At 35.9% G+C, this 23,100-nt stretch overlaps 1 protein-coding gene across 1 annotated transcript in view; it reads left to right on the top strand.

Moving 5' to 3' along the window:
- Positions 1 to 23,100, top strand: part of MIPEP (mitochondrial intermediate peptidase) — a 196,320-nt gene that overhangs the window by 90,585 nt on the left and 82,635 nt on the right. The window contains exons 15-16 of the mRNA XM_072611732.1: positions 12,170 to 12,244; positions 15,680 to 15,799. Of these exons, the coding sequence (XP_072467833.1) occupies positions 12,170 to 12,244; positions 15,680 to 15,799 (195 nt within the window). The remainder of the gene's footprint in view (positions 1 to 12,169; positions 12,245 to 15,679; positions 15,800 to 23,100) is intronic.

Below are 23,100 nucleotides of genomic sequence, written 5' to 3'. Positions count from 1 at the left end.
ACTGACTGATTTTGTCACACTGCAGTCCAGTTGGTTTTCCCTATGTGGACAAGGGCTTTGATTTAATTCATTTGCATTCACCAAATGCCAGTGTAGAAGTCAGATTAAACAGCAGGGCTACTGACTTCCAGTTCAGGCTCCATTCCCTTGGAATCCTGTGCTTCATGCCCTTGCAGTGTTTTCTTATTTGTATTTGACTACATCCCAACAAGTCTTACCTTAATTTCACCATGTTCCTTGGGAAGGTCTGTCGTTTGAATTTTTGGCTTTAGGAAGATTTGGAGTATTACCATACCTGGGATTTCTACCAGGCAATGTCTTAAAACATCGACAACCTTTTTATATAATAAGTATCTAATGACTTTAATAGAGTGATCTTCAGAGTAAAGTGCTTGGTTTCTAAGAATTTAATGCCAAATTTTCAACACAGTTGGATTGTACAGCTGAAATTCTGAAAGGAAAATTAATAGTTATCACATTTACATTTAGCTGAAACTTTGCAAATTAACGTTCAGTGATCCTAAGTAGATATTGCATTGATTTTACTTAATGAAAAGTTGACCGAAGTATTTGTTTCCTTTCACTATTTTTTCCTTTCACATTTTTCATGCAACCTTTCTCTCAATGGAAAAGACTCTCCACTTTGCTATTTTTGTGTGTGTGTGTTTTGTAAGAATAAGCAAGTTGTTCTTGTTACTATCCATTGCATATGTTTACCCTGGAAAAAAAGTAGACTGAAAAAGTACAGCTTCCTTTCTTTAGAAAATTAAATAGGGTATGTCAGAGGCTGTGACTTGAATTTCAGCTACAAGGTGCAAATACATGATTGTGTTGGCGGAGAAAGTGATTAAATTCTGTGCCATCAGTTTTTGTTTTATAACTAGGAATGCTTTAAGTTAGTGAGACAGATTGAGTAAGTAAAAACTTACACAGATAATTGCTTCTTAGTCTGTGAGAGCCTGGAATAGAGGCATTCATGGCTTCACTTAGTTACTGGCAGCAAACCACTATAGCTTTTCAGAGTCGTAGTTCACTCAGTTACATAAAAATGAGAATGGTGCTATTTTTTAACCTTTCCCTTCTCAGCCTTGCTGATTATGTTTATATACACGTTTTGGGCTTCGTACAGTTGGGTACTTTGGAAAATTAATCAATCAGTGTCATTTATTCAAGTCCCTACTCCGAGCCATGCTTTGTGTTAGATGTTTGAGATGGAGAAAAGAAAGAGTATTATTATTATTGCTGTTGTTGGGTCAAAACAAATCCACTTTCACATCTCCAAATTCCCATTGGACATCTTGAACTGGATGTCCTATAGACATCTTTAACTCAAAATATCCTAAACTAAACTCATTATCTTTTCCCTCAAATTCTTCCCTCATTCTGACTTTTCCCTATTATTGTCAAGGATACCACCATTCTCCCCATCACCCACATTCACATCCTAGTGTCATCCTCACTTTCTCACCCCATATCTATTGTATACCTTAAGCCCCTGCAAAGCTTAGCAATACAGAAAAGGGAGAGCAGTCCCCATGGTGTATGAAAAGGACAGTTGTAGATATGATCAAACTGGGAAGGGTCTTTTCATAAAGTTTTGCTTGACTTCACAGAATTTTAACTTAGGTTGCTGAATGAATTTGTGAAATGAATTAGTAGCATTGGCCAAGACAGAATGCAGTTGGTAGAAAAGTGCAGTAACAAGACTGTGGAGCCTGGTTAGTCTTAGGTTTGTTAAAATTAACTTGATTTTTTTTCCCCTTTTGGACACTCTTATCATTTAGAACAGTAGAAATTATTTTGGTTAGGTAAATTCAAGAAACTGCAGATTATTACATCAAAACATGAATTAAGAACCATATCTGTTGATTGACTTTTTAATATGTAACTATTGAGTCCAAAGTTCTCCCTTAGCCTTATTTGTGCATAACACTGAAAACACTAATTGGAAACAGTTCATTTAGGTGTTTTAGCTAATAAATTACTTTAAAATTCACACACTACCAATACCATAAAGAGAAAGAAAGGGGGGAAATGATTATGATAATGACCTTCAGAAAGTTTAATCTTGAATCAGATTTTTCCATTATCACATATATTTCCAAACCTAGGTGACTGTGCTCAACTCTGTACATTTTAAAGAAGTGACACAATGTTGAAAAAAACACATTATAAGAAATAGTAGAGTGTCCTATAGGAAGAAGACATCTGGAATTCTGAAATTAGAGAAGCAAAGAATAAAAGTGATTAGGCCTATTAAAGGTAATAGAGGACTTCAAAAGGGGAGGTGGGTGTTAAGAGTACAGCAGAAGGAAGTAAAACAAGAAGGGAAGAAAAAAGAGAAGGAAATCAGGGAGGAGCCAAGATGGCGGAGTGAAAGCAACGACTCACCTAAGCTCCTGGAAAAACTCCTCTGGATATCTCTGGGGGGAGAGTGTGACCAGACTTTGGAGGTGTAGAATCCAGTGGGTGACGGACTTTGACAGATTCGGAGCCCAGGCTGGACAGGAGGGTCCATGGGAGGGATCTGTTCCGCGGGGGTAAGACCCCGGCGCACAGCGCAGCGCGGTCAGCGCGGCAGGGCGGAGGGGACCAGAGGAGCCCGAGAGTGGCGGGCGAGACCAGCGGAGCAGGAGATAAGCCAGGCCGAGCCGGTGAGAGCCGCTGAGTGCCAGACATCAGCGCAGCAGCCCTTGAAATCTTCAGCCTGAAGATGGACTTCGGTGGGTCACTACTTGAACTTCCAGGAACTGGGATGGCAGAGTGATCAGTAAGTGCTCTCTCCTCCCCCCTGATGACCGTGAGGGAACCATAAAATTCTTCCCCAGATTAATCCTGGATCAGCGGGAACAGCAGAAGGGGGCGGGTGGTCTCATAACACCAGAGGCTGGAAAAATGGCAAGGGGGGATTCTTCCTACTGTGGCGGAGGCGATCTGGAGGGACAGACGACCCAGGGCAGAGAAAATTCGCACTGAGACCCAGGCAAGCCTCAGAGCCGGGAGATGAGCCCCAGGAGGGGCGGGAACACGCGTTAGCTTCTAGGCGTGCCCCAGCCCTCCAGGGGAAAAGGGAAGACAATAGGGAAGCTGGGATCACCATCCCCTGACCTTGCCTTTGCCTCAAGTCAGCTGAGGAGATATCCTGAGACCAGACCACCCCTCCCACACACCTAACAAGCTAACTCCAGGGTTGATCGGGGAAACAAAAAACAAAAGCCTGCTTTTAGCCTAGACACACATCAGCTCAACTTAAAGATCTGTACCTTCTGACTGAAAGAACCAAAAGCTACAACACTCAGCCAACATCATGAATCGGAAAAAGCAGACGAAAAGTGAAAAAACCATAGAATCTTTCTATGGGGATAAGGACCAAAAGAGAAGGAAATCTAACAGCAATTGAAGATAAAATTATCTACTGATCAAAGTTGTTTATCAGTTTTAATAAAAAGCCATATGTCTTTAAAATAAGGAGTATAGAATGTATGGGCGTAATTTAGATCACAGGGGAAAGAAATACATGTAGGTCTGATGGAGGCATCCCTACTTACTACCTGAGTGCAGTCTACCTAAAAGGCAAATTAAGAGCTTGAGTGATAAATAAACTAGAAGAATTGGGAGCTGTCTAAGGGAGTTCACCCTAAGTGTCTAGATTGGTTGCTGTTATTGGCAGCATAATTTAGTATATTGTGAGAAAAGAAGACCTAAACTTTAGAGAGAGACAGTGTCCTGAGTTACCCTAATATAGTCAGTCAATCTATAAACATTTATATGTTCCTACTCTGTCTTAGATTTAGGAGCCATGTATGTTTAGTGAGCATAGGAACTGCCTTTTACCTCTCTTTGTATCCCCAGCATTTAGCACAGGTACATAATAAAGGTTTATTAATTGATTGATTACTATGTGCCAGGCTCTGTGCTAACAATATGAAGAACAGCAAAAGACAGTTCCTGCCCTCAAGGAGTTTAGAGTCTAATGGGAGAGATACCATGAAAACAACTACGTACAAAAGAGCTAGATGGAGGATAAATTGAAAATAATCAGCAGAGGTAAGGAACTAGAATTAAATTGGAAAGACATCTGTAGAAGGTAGGATTTTAGTTGGAACTTGAAGGAAGGCAGAGAATCCAGGAGACAGAGATGGAGGGATGAGAGCATTCCAAGCATGAGAGACAGCTTAGTGAAAATGCCAGGAGATGGGGGGGTTTCTTGTTTGAAGAACAGCAAGGAAGCCAATAAGGTGTACAAAGTATAAGAAAACTATACCTCACTTTATTCCTCCTTTTGGAGTTATACAGATGTTTAAATTTCTTTTGTCTGTAGCATTTACATTTAAAAGGCTGCCCAAATCTAGGAATATAGTTAGCTTTTTAGAATGTCATTCATGGGTGCAAATATTTTTCCCTTACTTTTCTTTGTATTTGTTTTTATCCTTCCTTGTCTTATTACTGATGCATAATCCTGTGTAGTTAAGACAGAATTTTCTTAAAACAAGATTTGTCTCTCTTCTTGACTACTCAATGTTTTATTTTCGATGTGGGAGCTTTGTTGCTTGACAGTCACATATTTGGATTTCTTTCTGTTAGTGGCCTGTGCATTCCAGTAATTTTCCTCTATTTCATATTTTTTTCATAATGTTCTTTTGGAAGACTAATGATTTTTACTTTAACATTTTGAGCTCTATTTTCTATATCAGTCATTTCAGATAATAGATACCTGAAGTGTTCTTTCATTTTCATCATTGGATTTTTTTGTTGATTTTTCTCATCATAGCGTTGAATTTTTGAGTTTCATTTCTTCCATTTTTTTTCTGGGTGTCCCCTGTTTTGCTAAGGTTTTCCTACTTTCATTCCAGGCCCTAAATTTTCCTTTTGAATTTTTCATTAACTCTGTCTTCTTATCTTTTCCTTCCTATTCTGTTTTCTTGGTTCCTAGTTATAGTTATTTAAGAATTCTCTTGTTTTGGAGTTTTATTCAAGGGTTCCTCCATTTCATAGTGTTGATTCATTTTACTAGAAAGTTTTCTTTGTTGCTCATTACTTTATTCTGTCTGCTATTTTTTCTCCCATGTGTCCTTTTAGGATTTCTTTTCTTTCTGGGGGTTTTTCCCTCTGTGTTTATTTTTAGTCTGTTTAGTATAATTCTATCTATTTTGGTATGGTTGAAGAACAACTAGGCTTACATACAACCTATCACTCTCTTTTCTCACAGCTTTAAGAAAATCATCACCTCCTAGCAATTATCCACTAACCTCAGTCTTCATTAAAGTTTTGACTGTATATATTGCCATATACTGGCAATAACTGTGGGGGCATCCATTCAAGAGATTAGCTAAGTCTAGGAGATTTGCTTAATTGGGGCATTTACTCCAGAAAAAGAGTTAGGAGTTCAAATAGCTGAAAGTGAAACCCTTAGACTTATTTGGGGTTGTGTTGTGGTTGGGTATCCAGGTAAGCAGGTGGTTAGCAGTTGATAATCTGGAAAGTCAGGTGCTTGTATCTGAGACCCAGCCATAGAGGAATGGGATTCAAGAAACAGTCCCTGGACAGATCTGAAATGGGACAAAAAAAAATAAGACAAGACCTTTGTTCTTCGGGAATATCAAGTACCAAGATTAATGCAAAGCTTTTAGTAGTTAGAAGCTAGGCATACATGGTCAGATAGGACAGAATTGGGAGAAAAAAAACGAAAAAGCCTGACTTCCTGCAGTATCTTTAGAGAATCTTCTCTTTCCTCTGCCTGTGAGCAGGATTGATCCCAAAGCCTAAGGCAGGACTGAATTTGCCAGTGTAGTTTAAGTGATCCCAACTGAGGTTACTAGACATATTTCAAGACTGGAAGCCATGCTGATCATCAAACTTTAAATAAGGATTTTAATGATATTTTGTCAGTGAATCAGTGATAAACAGATTGATGGGTAGTTCATCCCAAACCTTTTTTCATTTGCTTTTTAACCTCAGGGGTTCAAGTTATACTATTTACGTTACATTTGAAATGTGAAGACTTATGGTATGACATAATTCTTTTACTTCATTTTATTCATAAAGCATCACCAAAAAGTATTAAGATCAGGACCAGTCCTGTCTAGATAGGAAACTCCAGATGAAAGACTCAGTATCTGATGACCAGTTCTTCTTAAAGTGTGCAAAAACGTTTTCTAGAAGTGAGTGAATTGTCAAGCTTTATGAAATATCAGAGGCAGAGAAAAACATGCTCATTCAGCTTGTATTGAAGTGCCTTAGATCAGTTTCCCAACTCTCTTCCATGGAACCCCAGTGTTCTCTACAGTATGAGAGAAGAGTATAACTTCTATGAAGACATTTTTATGCTAACCATATTTTCTCCTCTACAATACTAAGTATAAAAATATATATATCAGCAACATTTACATGCAACAATATTTTCATTATGAAAATGGCTTTTCTGAATTTTGTTTTAAAATTTCTCTGACACGCTTTTTATCCCAAATATATTCCTTATTCTTTGACTCCCCAGACCAGCCATTATGGATTCTGTCAATATATTTCCAAATCCCCATAATTTTCTATGGCCACATAAGTCTAGGAAACATTGTTCTAGATGCTAACAGATAATTTTTATACCCACAATGCATCTTTTTTCTAAAATAATGTGACTTAGGAGATAAACATCTGTGGGGGGGTTAAGGTATTACACTGTTTTGAACCTTGTCCTCCTTTTAGAATATCACAGAGTAGAAGAAACCACTTAAGAAGGCATTTCCATATTCTTGTGGATTGGTGTGCTGGTACTATTGGCATAGAGAGAACGTTGGCCATCCATGAGCCCTATTATCTAAACATCTAGAAAAATACATACAGATAACAGAATAATAAAACCTGAGGAGCATAAACATATCCAAAGTAAGTGCCTGTTAATGGAAAGTAGTGATTCATGGAGAATAGTAATGTGACTTCCATATTCAGGTAGTGTGATGATGACAACTTAAGCCATCAGCTTTCTTATCTTTTATGAAAAGGTTTTGTGGTGAATGTTCGATTTCCAGATATATTTCAGTGATGAGGAACTGATTTGGTCGTTGAAGATTACAGAGTCATAATCACAGAATATTCAGCTTGAAAGGACTTAGTCTAAACTCACTCATATTACACTTGGGGAAAACTAGGGCCCTAATAGATAAATGATTTGTTTATAGTCATACAGCTTGATAGTGGCAGAACACAGAAAGGACCTCATGTTCTGACTCATTGTTCAGTATTATATGCTGCTTTGAGGAAACATCAGATTTTTTCAACTCTTAAATAACTCTGAGACTGCTTTTGATGCCATAGAATTCATATTACTGTATAAAAAATCTTTTGTAAATGAGAAAAAAGGACAATTTAAAAATAGTTGGTATAGCAATATGTCAATTATTTGTGAGGAAGAAATTTGGAAATCGTTGGATAATAGCATTCCCTTCCTTGGAACAGGAAAATTAAGACTGATGTAGAATCAGATAGGTAGGTGGCCCAATGGATTGAGTGCTGGGCTTGGAGCCAGGAAGACCTGAGTTCAAATGTGGCCTCATACACTTACTAGCTGTGTGTCCTTGGACAAGTCACTTTAGCCCTCTTTGCCTCAGTTCCTCATCTATAAAATAAGCTGGACAGGAAAATGGTAAACCACTCCAATCTCTTTGCTTAGAAAATCCCAAATGGGATCATGAGTCAGACATGACTGAAATGACACAACAAAATCAGCATTGAACTAAGCATTGAAAAGTAAGTAGATAAGTGATACTTCCCCAAGGTAGTCAGATATTTTTGCCATACTTATGAGAGTCCTTCATGGTTGTTAGAATTTGGAGATTCTGAAGAATGTGGAAAAGGTTGGAAGAAGGCCCTCAGCCTTACTGTTATGTTATTTAGCGTTTCATCCCTCTACCTTCAAAATACAGCCTCCAAGATAATGTGTTATAATAATGAAGGGATTTACTATGCAATTGTTATGAAATACAAAGAACATTAAATTTGGGAGACTTGATTTCAAATCCTAGCTATGCTGCTTTTTAACTTCATGACCTCAAGAAAGTCTTATCCTTTTCAAACCTCAGTCTCCTTAACATTAGAAGGAGGGGATTGCATTCTGAAATCTCTAAGGCCTCTCCCAGCTCTCCATTTTTAGATTTTGTAACATTAATACCATGTTTAGCTATAGGAGGAATTTATGAGTAACACCTGAGAATCTCTTTGTATTCTGGCTGGCCTGGCTTCTCATTTGATACTGATAAGTGAAGTATTTAAAATGGAGTAACCATGACCATCTTGATTAGGCCCATTGATCAACTTCACCCATTTTAAGCTAGGCCCCGTGCTCTATTGATGTTATTTTCCCTCTCTAGTAAAGGAGGTCCATTTGAGTCAGGGGAATTCATCCTCTTAAACCCTTTTTTTTTTGGTTCAGTTCAATTGAATTAGTTAGGACATGTTGACTTATTTGAAGTCAACCACTTAATTTGTAGGGTAGGAGTTCAATGATAGTCTGGTATGACTATTTCCCTTGCAAGAAGAGTGGATGCTTAGGTTTGCAGGGATGAGTAGAATGCTATCTCTGCCAGAATATTGTTACCTAAAGTAAAATTATTTAGTTACATCTCTTTTTTATGGCTTTGTTCTTTTACTGTTTACTTTTACTGTTACTTACTGTAGAGTAGCCTAGATAGCGGTCATGCCTTGTATACAGACTTTATTGCTCATTGCCCCAAATCAGAATCGACTATATTATTTACTCACTTTACTCACCTTTTTCTTGGCATGGATCACATGCTGCATGTATGTGGATGATACAAACTTTTTTTTTTTTTTTAAAGCTCATAACCTCAGGCTTTCCTTATGGTACCTTTTTTTCCTAACAGTTAAAACTTTTAATATTATTTTTTTACTATTATAAGACCTGTACAGATGGCTATATCTGAAAGCTGTGTTGTATTAGTTTGAAATCACTTCAACACATTATAAAATATAAATCTTAAGTTTAGGAGACTAATAAAAAACATATGTGCTATTCTGTAGACATTACTACTTTTGACATTCTAGTAGGAATTGAGTTATTTGATTACTAAGACTGATCAGTAAAATAATATTTACAGAAGAATATGTTGACTGATAAACAATTTTTCTTACTTTAATATAAATTTTAAACACTAATATTCAAGATTTCACCTGCAAGCATGATCCCTTTTTCAACCTCTATTAGTTTATATACAAACTAAAAAGAAGAGAACAGTTTCTATAAAATTTAGGGTGTTATTTGTGTTACTTTACAATGGAAGATGTTATCTACAGAATGAAAATAATACTGTTTTCCATTCCTGGAGTCATAGTACATTTCCAAATTCCACTGAGCTATCCAACAATTAAACTATGTAGAAATAGCATGTCTTTGTTTAACCTGAAAGATTAACCTGATTTAAACTGGGTGATCTCTGCTATACAAAGGCACTTGCCTCTTTGCTTCCATGTAATGGTGATGTAATAATTTATTAATTTGACATTTGTTCCACCCTACAGTGATCTCTTTGTCTTTTATTAGTTACTTTACTACTCATTTGACCCTTATTCCCTGCCATGTATTATTGAATAATTTTTCATTTATATTATATATATAAGGTTTTCTACCTCAACCAAAGTAGTTAGCTTGTTAAAGGTGAGAGTGACAGGCTATGTACTCTTCTTATACTCCCTATAGTACCCTAAAAGTAAATCTTTTAGCTGTTTATAATTGTTTCTGCACGCATTTTTTTTTTTTTGCTTCTTTCCTTATATTGTCTGCTTCAGATTAAGCAGCAGGAAAATAAGAATTATACCTATTTTAACAATAATGCTTAACAGGGAATACTTGGTATGTAGACTCTGATGTTAGTTGTTATTTTATAGGTTTGAACTTTTAAGGCAGTTCTTTTAAAGATACTGTGTTTATAGTTGTGGTAGCTATCTCTGTGTGAAAATAGATAACTACTTGAATCCAGTGAAAGGATATCTCTAATGGATAAAAGAGAAAAAGTGTACTCGTTCCAGTCTATTTTTTTCTATTAAAATTATTATAACTCATCAATTAACTGCTCAAGTCATCATACTTTGATACAAACTTAAGATGCAATATAGGGCAAGATCGAAAGAGAGAGCCATTTAGGTACCAATGATTGCTCCTAGTTCTGCCTGCTGGATCTTTCCCCTCTGCTATGTTATAGTCCTTCTAATACTTGAAGATATGCATGTTCTACCCCTAAGTATTCTTCTAGCTGCATTCCCAGTTCCTTCAGTGATCTATAGTCCCTTTACCACTCTGGTTATCTTCTACTAAAACTGTTTCACCTTCTCAGTGTCCTTCCTAAAATGAATAGCTTAGAATTGAAGACAGTTATACTGCAGATGTGGGTCTGAGGAGAGGACAGTATGACTATAGCCTCCCTTAGTTTAGATGCTATTTCTATTAAAGCAACCTAAGATTGCATTCCTTGGCTGTCTACTATATGACACTGTTAACATATAATGAAGTTCAAATAAAGGCCTCAGATCCTCTTCACTTGAAATACTATCTAACTATAATCCCCATCTTGTATTTTTGCATTTATTTTTGAACCCAAATTTGGATTTTACCTTTGAAATTTAAATAATTTTTAGTGATATTAGTTATAGTATTGATGATAAGTTACCATTACCAAAGTAACATTTTGCTATTAATCCTTTCCTATTTTCTTATGAATTCTTTTGATCATTCTCTAAAAAATAGTCAAGTTATTCTTTACACTGTTGTTTATTTATGGTATTCCTGTATTTGTAGCACCCAATGCTGCACTGAGACATGTGGTTTCTGGTTTTTCCTAACAAATTTTCATTGTTTTGTCTGTGTCTTCAAGTGGCATTGATGGTACCTTTAATTTTTTTCTTCCTATCCCTTCTCCTCTACTGTACTTCCATATTAATACTGGTTGCCATCATTTATGGTTTTCTTCAAGTTCTAGTGTGCTTTCCTGCAATTTTTACTTAATATCCTGTGAAAACATCAATAATTGACTTATCAGTCTTGTTTATTTCTTATTTTAAGCATAGTTGTCCAAAACAATACCTTTTTATGTTGGTAAAATGATGTGAAATATTAAATAAATGCTAAAGGATTGACATCAATTAACTTGGAAGTTGTTGGTTTTTTTGTTTCAGTTGTATATAACTCTTTGTAACCCCATTTGGAGTTGTCTTGGTAGAGATACTGGAGTGGTTGGCCATTTCCTTCTCCAGCTCATTTTACAGATAAGGAACGGGGTTAAGTAACTTTCCCAGAGTCACATTGGTAGTAGACTAGATTTGAACTCGGAAAGATGAGTCTTTTTGACTTCACTCATGTCTGGTACTCTAAGCACAGTGCCACCTAGCAGGTATAGTTTGGAGATATGTCTTCAACTTTGTCATCTTGTCAACAGAATTATTTAAAAATCATAATTATTTTTAAAGTACAAAATTTTGTTATACAGACTAGATAAGCAAAATATGCTTTCTCAAATCAGTAATTAGTTTATTTCTGAGGATAAACATAACTTATTTAACCTGTTCCAGCATAGAGAATGAATCTTTATTATTATCTTCCTTCCACATGAAGGAAGCCATTAACTATATTAGATCATAAATATGATCCAGTATATGGACCAGTAAATATGCACTTTCATTCTTTCAGGCTGAAAGATAAGAGCTCATTACTATAGTTATTTGAAATTTCAACAGCTCAATTTCAAGTATGATTGTCATTCCCAATTCTAACTTTACTTCTTTGCATTTTGACATTTTAGTCCTACCACAGTTGTATCTATGTGCTTTAAAAAATGATGACACAATGTTTAAATGGACTTCATAAATGATAAAAGAATAATTCTGTATTTATTTACCTTTGAGATTGTAAATGAATTTTTAAAAAGTGTTCCTGAACGTATATACTTCCATTTGACAAATTGCCCCTTTTGGAAGTTAAGTGGAGTGTCTTCAATCTTGTCACCTTGTCACCTGAATTATTTAAAAGTCATAATTAGTTTTGAATTATAAAATTTCATTATGCATGTTATTTCATATGATATATTTTTTAGTTGCTGACTCAATTACAGTGTTGTGAGTATGTTCCTCAACAAGTTACTCAGTACTTAACGATATTTTTTTTTTCAAGGCACTGCCAAAAAATATGGTGTCTCGACTTTGTGAATCCAAAAAGATCTGTGCTGCTGCTGATATGCAACTTCAGGTTTGTATTATATGCCTTTATTCTATGGTTAGTCAGAGTAGTTCTCTAAAATAAACACAAACTTCAGGTTTGCCAATGCTGCACATTTATTAGAATAACATTTAAAATTGTAAGACATGTTTCATCCTAATTAAAGGAACCTTACAGAAATTGACATGTTCATTTCTTACAATGCCCTCATTAAAGAAATTATAAGTAAAATTATTCTTATTTTCACTTTGAAAAACCAAAACATATAAAAGGCAAAAACTCCTTCAAATCATTTTTTTTATTAGTGGCAGGGATAAAAATCAAATTCCATGATTTATCTCCTAAACCTTTTACCTATTTTTATAAATATTAAACATGGAAATTAAACAAAAATTAACATTATTTTCAGGCAGTAAACCAACAGTAAACACTTACTTGAAGTCTGGAAAATTGAGGGAAATACACTTACGTTCTATCATGTTCTCATTAAACCAGGTTGAACATTTACAATTTGGGGTATTTGATGAAGTTTTACTTTTAATATGGAAGTCTATTATCTAGGCATAGTCTCAGTGTCCTCATTTTAAAAGTTCTAGCCGGTGGCATAAACATCTTTATGTAGTTTCCTATTTTTTCCCCAAGACTAGTCCCCAGAGTATAAAGACAGTATAAAGAAATCAACCCTGCTTTTGTTGCATCTTAAATTTTATTTCAGAAATGAAAATGTCTAAGATACATAGAAATAAAAATTAACAGTTTTTTATTTTAAATTTAAACTTTTGTCTGTATGAAATATCCTTTACCTTCTTGTGATGGACTCTTTTGCCAGTCTGATGAAACCTATGGACTCCTTATCAAGATAATATTTTTTTAATGTATAAAATAAAATACATAAGTTACAAAGGAAATCAATTAATATTGCAACATATTTATCAAAATATTTTTTAAAACAAGTTCGTAGACCTCAGATTTAAGAATCCTTGTTGTATATAGAAACAGTATAAGATAAAAATGAATTGTTAAGGACTTTTAAATAGTTTAAAAAGAAAAAACATTTTATGACTGATGACTCTGTCTTTGCCATTATCCATCTGTGGGGATGCTGTCTTCTCAAAGCCCACATTGTGGTTTTCTCTTCTTGAACAAATGTTTTAATATTTTCTTTTAAAAAGGAAAACCATTCTAAAAACTCTTTGCCAGCATATTTTCTTATGCCCAGCTTTTGTATTACACCACAGAAGCTTGTACAGTGAAGCCAAAACAAAGTTGAGAAAGAATAGCCTTATTTCAAGTTTCTAAGAAGTGGGTTTAGAAACAGATTAAACTTTTTTTGAAATTGTTAGCATGCTTTATTTTTTAAACAATGCATTGTTTTAAAATGATCTTTTGCAAGTTTGCAGTCCTGAGATGCATTTAGCATTTCCTTTCCAAATGCAGTCTTTCTATGATATTGAATACAGAATAAGCTATTTAATATCCATGTCATACAGAATAACTTTCTACCAACTTGAAGCATTAGTGTGCCCAATTTATCTTACAGGCCTAATTAGGCTCTGTACTTTTTATTTGGTGTTTATGTGCTTCAATATAAAGTATAATCTTCCTTGAGATATGATACAATTTGCAGTTTTGAGCGTATATATTTAAAGATAATGTCTTTGTCCTTGCCATTTTATCAGCTGAAATGTTTGAGTGATAGTTATTTTTTCAAGTATGGTATAATTTCCGTTATTCATTTCCTTTCATTTGATGTATTTTTCAGTTTCTCAAAAGTATAGGTTGTCCATATATTTATACATGAAGAGCTTTGAATTTACATCATTTATTCTTTAAATGAATTATGTGTTAATTATATTCGGATTATATTTTGAATCTATTGATTTGTACCAATCTTTTGAAAATACTGTGGCAATATGGTGGGTTTACAGAGGTATTTAATGTTTCTGGGATTGGTGAGGCAGTTGTCCTTGCCCTCAGAGGTCTGCTATGCATTGTTCATTCCAACCTTGCTAACATTTGAGACAAGCATGCTTAAAGTACAACACATTATAATAGATTACACAGGTCTTGAAGCTATTAAATGAATTGTAGATACTATGTGGAACCTAGGACCAGTCCAAAAGAATTATCTGTTTATAAGAGCCATGGCTTCTCTGGGAAGATATATTCTCCAGGTTACAGCTGTTATCTAGTCTGAAAATTTCATTTTGTAGAAGAAGAAACTGGGGCCCATGATATTAAATGATTGTCCTCAGTTAAACAGTTGGCCAAGATTTGAACCTAGGTTCTCTCTTTCCACTTCATCATATTATAGAAGAGAGAATCAAAAAGTTTACATTGAACTATACAGTAGCCATTAGACAAAGTCAGTATTTATATTTAGGAAGTGTATTTTAGCTGGTGAAAGCTCAAATTTAGTTTAGACCCATAATCCTATATCTAGATGAAGCCAGAAGCCAGGGGTTATTTAGAATTTTTATTTTATCCATACTAATCCTGTGCCTTTCAAGTTAACAGCTGCACATTCTCTACAAATTCCAGATCTATCTCGGCTAGATAAGGGTCTTAAGCACAATATTTTTATGACAGAATTTCCTTTTAGAATACAAGATAGACTCTTCTACTTCCTTGCCTTAGTGCTACTCTGAGGTTGATAAGATATTTCAGTAAAGAGCATGTTTTCCCAGTTCCAATTTTAAATCTGAAGTGCAGTTTCACAAAGCTCTGAAAACATCAATGTTAATTTTCTTGGGAATATACTTGCCCTTTCTCTACTCTTTAATTATGTTTTAATTACATATATCCTGCCCCTGCTTCTATATTCAGAAGTGGTCATTTCCTTTCTGGCCATCCAATTAAACCAGAATTCTTAGGCAAGTACCTGCTTCCCATGTGACCTTCTAATACTAAGTGCTATTGCACTATTTGCCTTTCTTTGCAGTCTCTTCAACAACTACATCACAATCCTTTGTAACATCTGAAAACTGGACACTACATTGCACCTCTTTCACCTCACTTTCCTGTATTGTCTTTTGACACTGACCACATCAGATGTCTTATTTTAAAAATACTCGAATTCCAGGAAGAAATTTTACAGGCTTTTGCTATGTCCCTTAAGGTCCACAAGCCATAGCTCTGTTTTTGTACACTTTCAAGTACTTAAATATTGGCAAACCTCCAATCTTGTGGTTTAAAATTTATTTTGATATAGTGTATATAAAGAGAATTATAATATTCAAGTTTTGTAATTTATAAAACTGCTAATCTTGAGAAGACTGATAGTGTTACCTTAATCATTAACATAGTACTTATATTTAGCAACATCTATGCACTTATATTTGTGTAGATATTTTCAAATGTTATTTAATTTTTTTTTTTATTCTGCTATCTTTTATAATTTGGTAAACCACAGCTTAAATGTCAGAACTATATGCCAAAGCCAAATATATGTTTTTCTCTGTCTAGGTCTTCTATGCAACTTTGGATCAAATCTACCATGGAAAGCATCCCTTAAAGAGGTCAACCACAGAAATTTTAAAGGAAACACAGGAGAAATTTTATGGGCTCCCATATGTACCAAACACTGTGAGTGCTAGACTTTAATATTACACTTTAAAGGTCTGGAATTTTATTATTAGGACTTGAGCAGAGTGGGTAGGCTGTCATCACCTTCTGCCCCACAAAATCTGAAATCCTTGGATTTCTGGTGGAAATTTTCACTACTGAGGACTCTTAATGGAAAATGTATAGCTCATTTATAAAATTTAGCATTTCCAAAACTTCATGGCAATTCTAAAAAGTCTTTCTGTTTCCTTTATGAATATGTTTGCTTGACTTACTGTAAGACTGACAAAAATTAATCACTAGAGATAATTTGTGTTTTTCTCTTTCATTTCTATTCATTTATTCATGACAGGTAATGAAAAAAGTAGTTCATTACTGATGAAAAGATGAATGGCTTGATCAAGTCCTAATTTTTGTTATTAGTAGTAAGGGATCTTTTTTTTTTTTTTAAACTGTGCCACCTGGCTCTGACCCAATTAGTTGTGTGATTTTTGGGTAAGTCTCTTAACCTCCTGGAAGGCCTCAGTTTCTTTATCTATAAGAGGGGAAGAATTAGATAACCTTTTCCATCTCTTTTATGTCTTGGAGTCTGTTTGGTAACGTTGGATATTGGAATGGATTTTTGTAAGCAAGGTTTAGTAAGATTAGTTTTTAAGTTAATCTGTAAGAGGGGTAGAATTAGATAACCTTTTCCATCTCTTTTATGTCTTGGAGTCTGTTTGGTAACGTTGGATATTGGAATGGATTTTGTAAGCAAGGTTTAGTAAGATTAGTTTTTAAGTTACGCAGTAGTTATTGTGCCTAAAATGTATTAAAATTTATATTGGATCCCAACAATTAGACATTTCATGATGAAGAAAGATTTTATATGAGATATCCATCTTAAATCTTACCTAAAGAGATTTAGTTTTCATCCTAATTCACATAACATTTCTGTACTCAAGAAGTTTAAAGTTTGGTGTGGGAAATCCAACATATATAGAAATAAACATACAAAAATTAAATATAGTATATGCCCTTGATGCCATCCCTTTCCTTCTTGTCCATCAAATTTCTCCCACAGTGATCTCCACTAATCTTCAGTCTTTTTCTATTAACTTCTTCTCTGCTATCTACAGATATTCCCAAGTCTCTCTTTCCTGAAAAAAATCACAGTAGACTCTACCTTTTCAAAGTATCATTTTTTATTTCTCTCTCCTCTCTCAGTCACACTGTTAGGAAAAAATCGATCTGCATATATTTATTATCTTAACTTCCTTTCTCATTTCTCAATCCTTTGTAATCTGACTTCTGCTCTCATAATTCAACTGAAACTGATTTTCTCTAGTTACTTATTATTTTTTAATTGACAAATCCAATGGATTTTTCCCCATTCTTATCCTTCTTAAACTCTTTGCAGCGCTTGACACATTTGGCCACCCTTTTTTCCTGGTTACGTGCTCGTGCGCGTGCGCGTGTGTGTGTATGTGTGTCTGATTTTTCTTGTTTGTTCTTCTCCTCCCTGTCAGGTTGTTGCCTAATTTCAAGTCTCCTTTAATGGATCATCATCCATATAATGCCCTATGGCTATTGTTGTCTCTCGTTTCTCTTTCCTGGGTCTGCTTCTCTCCTTTCAGCTCTCCTGGGACCTTCTTATTTACTCTTATACACACACATACATAAATATATATATAATATTACATAAGTATATAATATTATGTGTGTGTATAACATATATATAGTCATAGACTCTGTCCAGAGCTTCAAACCCACCTCATCATCTGCCTTGTAAATACTTTAAACTAGATGTCCCATAAGGATCTGAGATGCTTCAAATAATTCATTTTCTTTCTTTTTAAACACACACCTCTTTTGAACTTTCGTCTTTTTTGTTAAGGGCACCAACCCTTCTGTTCACTCATGTTTACAACCTTTATGTGTGACTTTCACTCTTCACTCTCATTTACTTCATATATCTAGACAGTTGTCAGATTTCTGCCTCCATAGTGTCTCTCCTGTCTGTCCCATTCTCTCTGCTGTCATAACTGCCACCTTAGTTCGGATCCTCATCACCTCCTACCTGGATTACTGTAATAGTCTTCCTAGTTGGTCTTCATGCCAAAGCTTTTCTCACTTTAATCTAAACTCTGTACAGTTACCAAAGTGATCTTCCTAAAACTCAGGTTGACACATATCACACTCCTGCTCAGTAAACTTCAGTGACTCCTTATTGCTTCTACGATAAGATTAAAGCCATATACAAAAATATAAACATAAATATTTGTTGATTGGTTGAGAGTGAAGGAGTAGCACAGAGTAGCAGATGTCTTTTGAACTGCTTTGGTGTCCCCACAGTATTAGATGATACAGAAGAAGGCTTCCAGTACATTTGACAAATCCTGATGGAAGATTTAAGGAAGCACGTGTAAGTGACATGCAGGATTAGAAGGCATGACTGTGTTTTGATCTCATGCCAGTGAGATTATGGATTAAGATATTTATGCATACTATATTGACATACTTTTCTGGGATGAGATACGTACATACGTACATACATACATACATACATACATACATATACATATATATCTTACAGGGCCTAACATAACTTTATAGGTTATTAAATTCAATTCTTTCATATTGCATATGAGGAGGATTGCATAATAGGGAGCCTCTGGACTTTATTGAGCAGGGGGTGACATGTCCAGACCTATACTTTAAGAAGGTCATTTTCACAGCTGAGTGGAGAATGGACTAGAGCAAGGAGAGACTTCAAGCAGGGAAGCCAACTAGCAGACTATTAAATAGTCCATATTTAGAAGTGATGAAGCCCTGTGCCAGATAAGTGGCAGTGTCAGAGGAGAGAAGGGGATTTATACAAATGATACTAGAGAAACCAAGTTCTTAGCTATGTTTCATCTCTAAACTTAATTGGCATTTAATGTTTTCTTGTTGCCATGTACAGTTTAATTCTTATTATATATACTTACCTTTGCTCTGATCCCTACAACAAAACAGAAGTTAAAGATAAAACAACTTCAGAAGTCTATATGGTCTAGGATACCAAGGAGAGAGAAAGAGACAGAGACAGAGTCAGAAAACACAGGAACTGACATTCGTTGACCCTAAACTTACTAATTACCCTTCCTTACTTCCACGCAACTAGACTGTCCTAGCAGACCCAAGGATATAATACAAGCTTACATTAAAACCCACTTTTACACTCTGGTTCCCCCTCCTTCTTTCCAGTGCTAAAGGTACCCTAGCTGTGGAAGTTTACTCAGGACTCAATAGCTAGTTTGTCCACAACCTTATAGGAGCAAAAGCCAGTGGAGGACTGTAATCCCAGGGTTGCAAAGCTCCAGCCTTTCAATGTCAGGGAAAGCAGTCTCTGAACTGCTGTTTCCAGCAAGTTCTGAACTGCATCTGTTGGGCCAGAAAACAGGAAAAAAGGGAATAAGGCAGATCACCAGGAGAAGACCCTGTACCTATGGGAAACTGTGTAGCATTCGACCAAGCCTAAGGGAAGAGCACAGCACAGCTGGGGCCAGTTCTGACCACCCAGAAAGTCTTTTTGGGGCAGAAACCAGGCTGGTGAACAGTGAATTGCCCAGTATGGGCAGTTCTCCATAGAAACCACAATCAGTGTGGAGTTCAAAGTGAGGATAAGAAAAATTAGGCAGAGATGGAGAATATGGCTCCAGATCTTGTAAATGAGTTCAGGTATCTGTGAATATATCCTATAAAACAATGGGAAATGATACAACACTTATTGAAGCAAAGAAACTTTTTTTAATTTAAAAACTTGAAACCATAACATGCTGTTCCTGATTGGTTTAAAAGAAAAATGAAAATTATGAGAGCAGAATTTGTGTCCTGCACAGCAAAAATAATGAACAAAATAGAAAAACTTAAATCTAAAAACAAGCTTCACCAAAGAAACAGAAGAGAGAACAATAATTCGGGAATACAAATACACAGAAAAGAAAGACATCCTAAAAGGAGAAAAGAAGAAAAACAAACATTAGAAAAAAATGCCTATTATGCAAACAAAACATGGATATGGAACACGAGATGCATGAACCTAAGGATCATAGGACTCCCAGAAGAACCTAACAGAACAAAAAAACCTTAACACCATAATGAAAAAAACAATAAAAGAGCACTTCCCAGAACTTCTCAATATAAAAATATGAAATTCCAATTGAAAGGACTTACAGATTGCCTCCAGGATAACACCCAAAGCTACAAACTCCAAGACATATAGTAGTTAAATCATAGCAATTCAAATCTAAGTCCAAAACATAAATGAATAAATGACAAAAGCTCGACTTCAGTAATAAAGAAGAGTTTGAAAGATTTTTAGAAAGAAAATCAGAACTGAAAAGACTGTTTGCCTCTTGAACACCCCAAACAATAGAATGTAGGAGGAATGAATATTGTAGTAGGCAAGGAAAGTAATAGCAACATAGTGACAACAAAGGAGACTTCTTTCTAAATGTGCACAAGGAGACAGGTAAAGGAGGAAATCTGATAGAGATAACAATGAAGAGATAAACAGGGGCATTATGGACAGAACCTGGTGACACCCTATCAACATGTGAACACTTCTTTTGTAGAGCTATATTACAACATGAGAGGGGGAGAGGGCATCTGGGAGATAGAGTGATGTGCCCAGGGCAAATCAAGGGCTAACAATCAAGTGAAGAGCCCACAGGGGGAGTAGGTGAGGAAGAGGGGGGAAAGATTGAAAAGAGGAGGAAAGGAAGGAGGCCTTACTTTGGAGGTAGGAGGGATTCCACTGATGAATGCTGCTATGGGTAAAGGGACCTACACTATATGAGGCCTGACGGTTCTGGTGCCTGAAAAATCTGTGTGTCCTGGGAAGGGGTAGAATTGGAACCCCTTGAAGCAACTGGTACCAGAAAAAGTTGGTGAGCATTAACTTATTGAAGAGAATTCCAGACAGATGCAGAAAAATAAAGTCAATAAGAGAGGACATAGATGGAGGACAGGGGGAACATGGCACTACTGGGGAACGACATCCTCTCTGACAACTGCAATAATTGGTATTATTCTGAGAGTTAGGCGCAGTGGAAAGGAGGAAACCATGAGATATGCCTTACAAGGCAGTGACAGAAAGTTCCTAGAGTGCAAAGTGTAGAATGGATACCTTGTAAGATTTGATTATTTGAAGGATACAGAGAAAGGAAAGAGTATGGAAGTCATGAATCAGAGGATGAAGGGCTAAAGTAAAGAGAAAAAGATGAAGCAATTGAAAGAAATCTTTTTTTGAAAGGGGCACAAAAATTAAATAAAAAAGGTAATGTAAAAGACTACCTGAAGGGAAAAAGAGGAAGGAGAAATCTGTCTACTGAGAAGAAAAAAGGAGTGGGGGGGGGGGGAGGAGAAGAAATATATAACAAGTTAAAAGCAGGAAAGAGAAACTAATAAACAAAACCCTAAAGGGAAAGAGTAGCAAATGAGAAGAACGGATTAGGGATAAGAAGAGAGCCAGTGGTAACAGGGCCACCTTTTAAAAAAAAAAAATTAACTAAAGGGAAATAATACTGTGTTTACAGCAGAAGAAGGGAAACTCAATGGTTGAAAAAAATAATTTTAGATATAGATGGAGGAAAATATAAATAAACCTCATATCTTTAGATGTAAATGAATTAATTCAATAAAATGAAAAACAATGATAAATTGGATTGTAAAATGTCCTACAATCTGTTGCTTACAAGAAATACAATTAAAAAAAGACATACACAAAATAAAACTGAGGGTATAGAAAAATATTGACTGCGTCAAGTTAATCCAGAAAAGCAGGAATTGCCATCATGCTGTCTGATATAGCAAAAATATACCTCCATATGTCTCTGAAGGTCGAGGTGAGGAAGTGAGCGGCAGATGGATCCATGGGATTCTATGATGTAAGAAACAGAAAACATAAATTAAAATTTTTTTTAATTAAAAAAGACGTCAAGCACAGTGGCACAAAGGATTCAAGGAGGGAAATATCACTCATAAGGGTGGGATTTGTAATCAAGGAAAGCTTCATGAGGAAGTTGGCAGCTGATCATAACCTTGGTGGAGTAGAGAGAAATGGACAGAGAGAGAGAAGAGAGCAAAAGAAAGAAAAGGAAAATCCTTTCCTGGCATGCTAGATAGCAAATTCAAATGCACAGGAGTAGGAGGATGCAGGTAGGTGGGGCAGTGGATAGAGATTTAGACCTGGAGTGTGGAAGACCTGAATTCAAATCCAGCCTCAGATTCTTACTATCTGTGTTATCTTAAGCAAGTCACTTAAACTTCTCTTGGTTTCAGTTTCCATAATAATAGCATCTGCCTCCCAGGGTTATGAGGATCAAATAAGATACTTGTAAAACTCTTTGCAAAATTTAAAAGTGATTATATATGAGCTCAGTCCAATCTAACTGGAGTTTAAAGTACATGGAGAGGAGTATATAATATGAAATAAAGCTAAAATCTAGGTTGGAGCCATATTTTAGAGGTTCTTGAATATCTGATGACTAAGGAATTTTTATTTGATTCACATTAGTTAGTAGGACACCACTGAATGCTTAAGGGCATGGCATAGGTAGAGTTGTTACATTACTAACATTATTTTGGTAGTGGTATGAAGACTGAATTGGGTAGGAGAGGCTGGAAAACTGGTCAGGAGATCATTACCAGATCTTTAGTCCAGGGAAACTGGACCTCTGGTTTCTTCACTCCCTAGAACTCTTCTTTTCTCCAGCTTTTTTCTATCCTATGGTATTCCTGTACTCTCTGTCCCCAACCCTCCACTATTCCTCTGGGAATTCTATTAAGTGTCTGTTGACTGCCCTATCATTCCATTTAGCATCCCTATGACTTCATTGATCAAAACACTTTCTTTGGCTGTCATTTTCTTGTGTGTTCTCTCTGCCATTAGAAGTAAGCTTTTTGAGGGTACCGATTCTTTCTGCTTTTATATTTCAGTCTCTAAGAGATGCTTAGCACAGTGCTTGGTTCTGTTTGTTAACTACCTATAAATGGATTTCATTCATTTGTTAAATTACATTGTTAGTAGTGAGATTTGTAAAGGCAGAGTCTGTCCCGGGTCTGTCCCCGGGACCTTCGAGTGAGAATCTCCCTTCGGTGGGCACCGCTTCGGACGTCTCCGGACCTACCCCGGGGGACACGGCGGCAGGCAATAATCAGGCAATGCGCAGGAGGTTCATAGCTTTATTGCATGGAGGAGTCCCCCGAGCAGTTCAGGGCGTTGTCTTATATAGGGAGGTTCTTCCGGGCTGCCATCCTAACCCGCCCCGAGGGCGAGGCCTACCACCCGATTGGAT

This window comes from Notamacropus eugenii, chromosome 5 (assembly GCF_028372415.1).
Source record: "Notamacropus eugenii isolate mMacEug1 chromosome 5, mMacEug1.pri_v2, whole genome shotgun sequence".
NCBI lineage: Eukaryota > Metazoa > Chordata > Mammalia > Diprotodontia > Macropodidae > Notamacropus > Notamacropus eugenii.
Note: the sequence above shows the minus strand (reverse complement) of the source record. Positions and strands in the feature narration are given on the sequence as shown.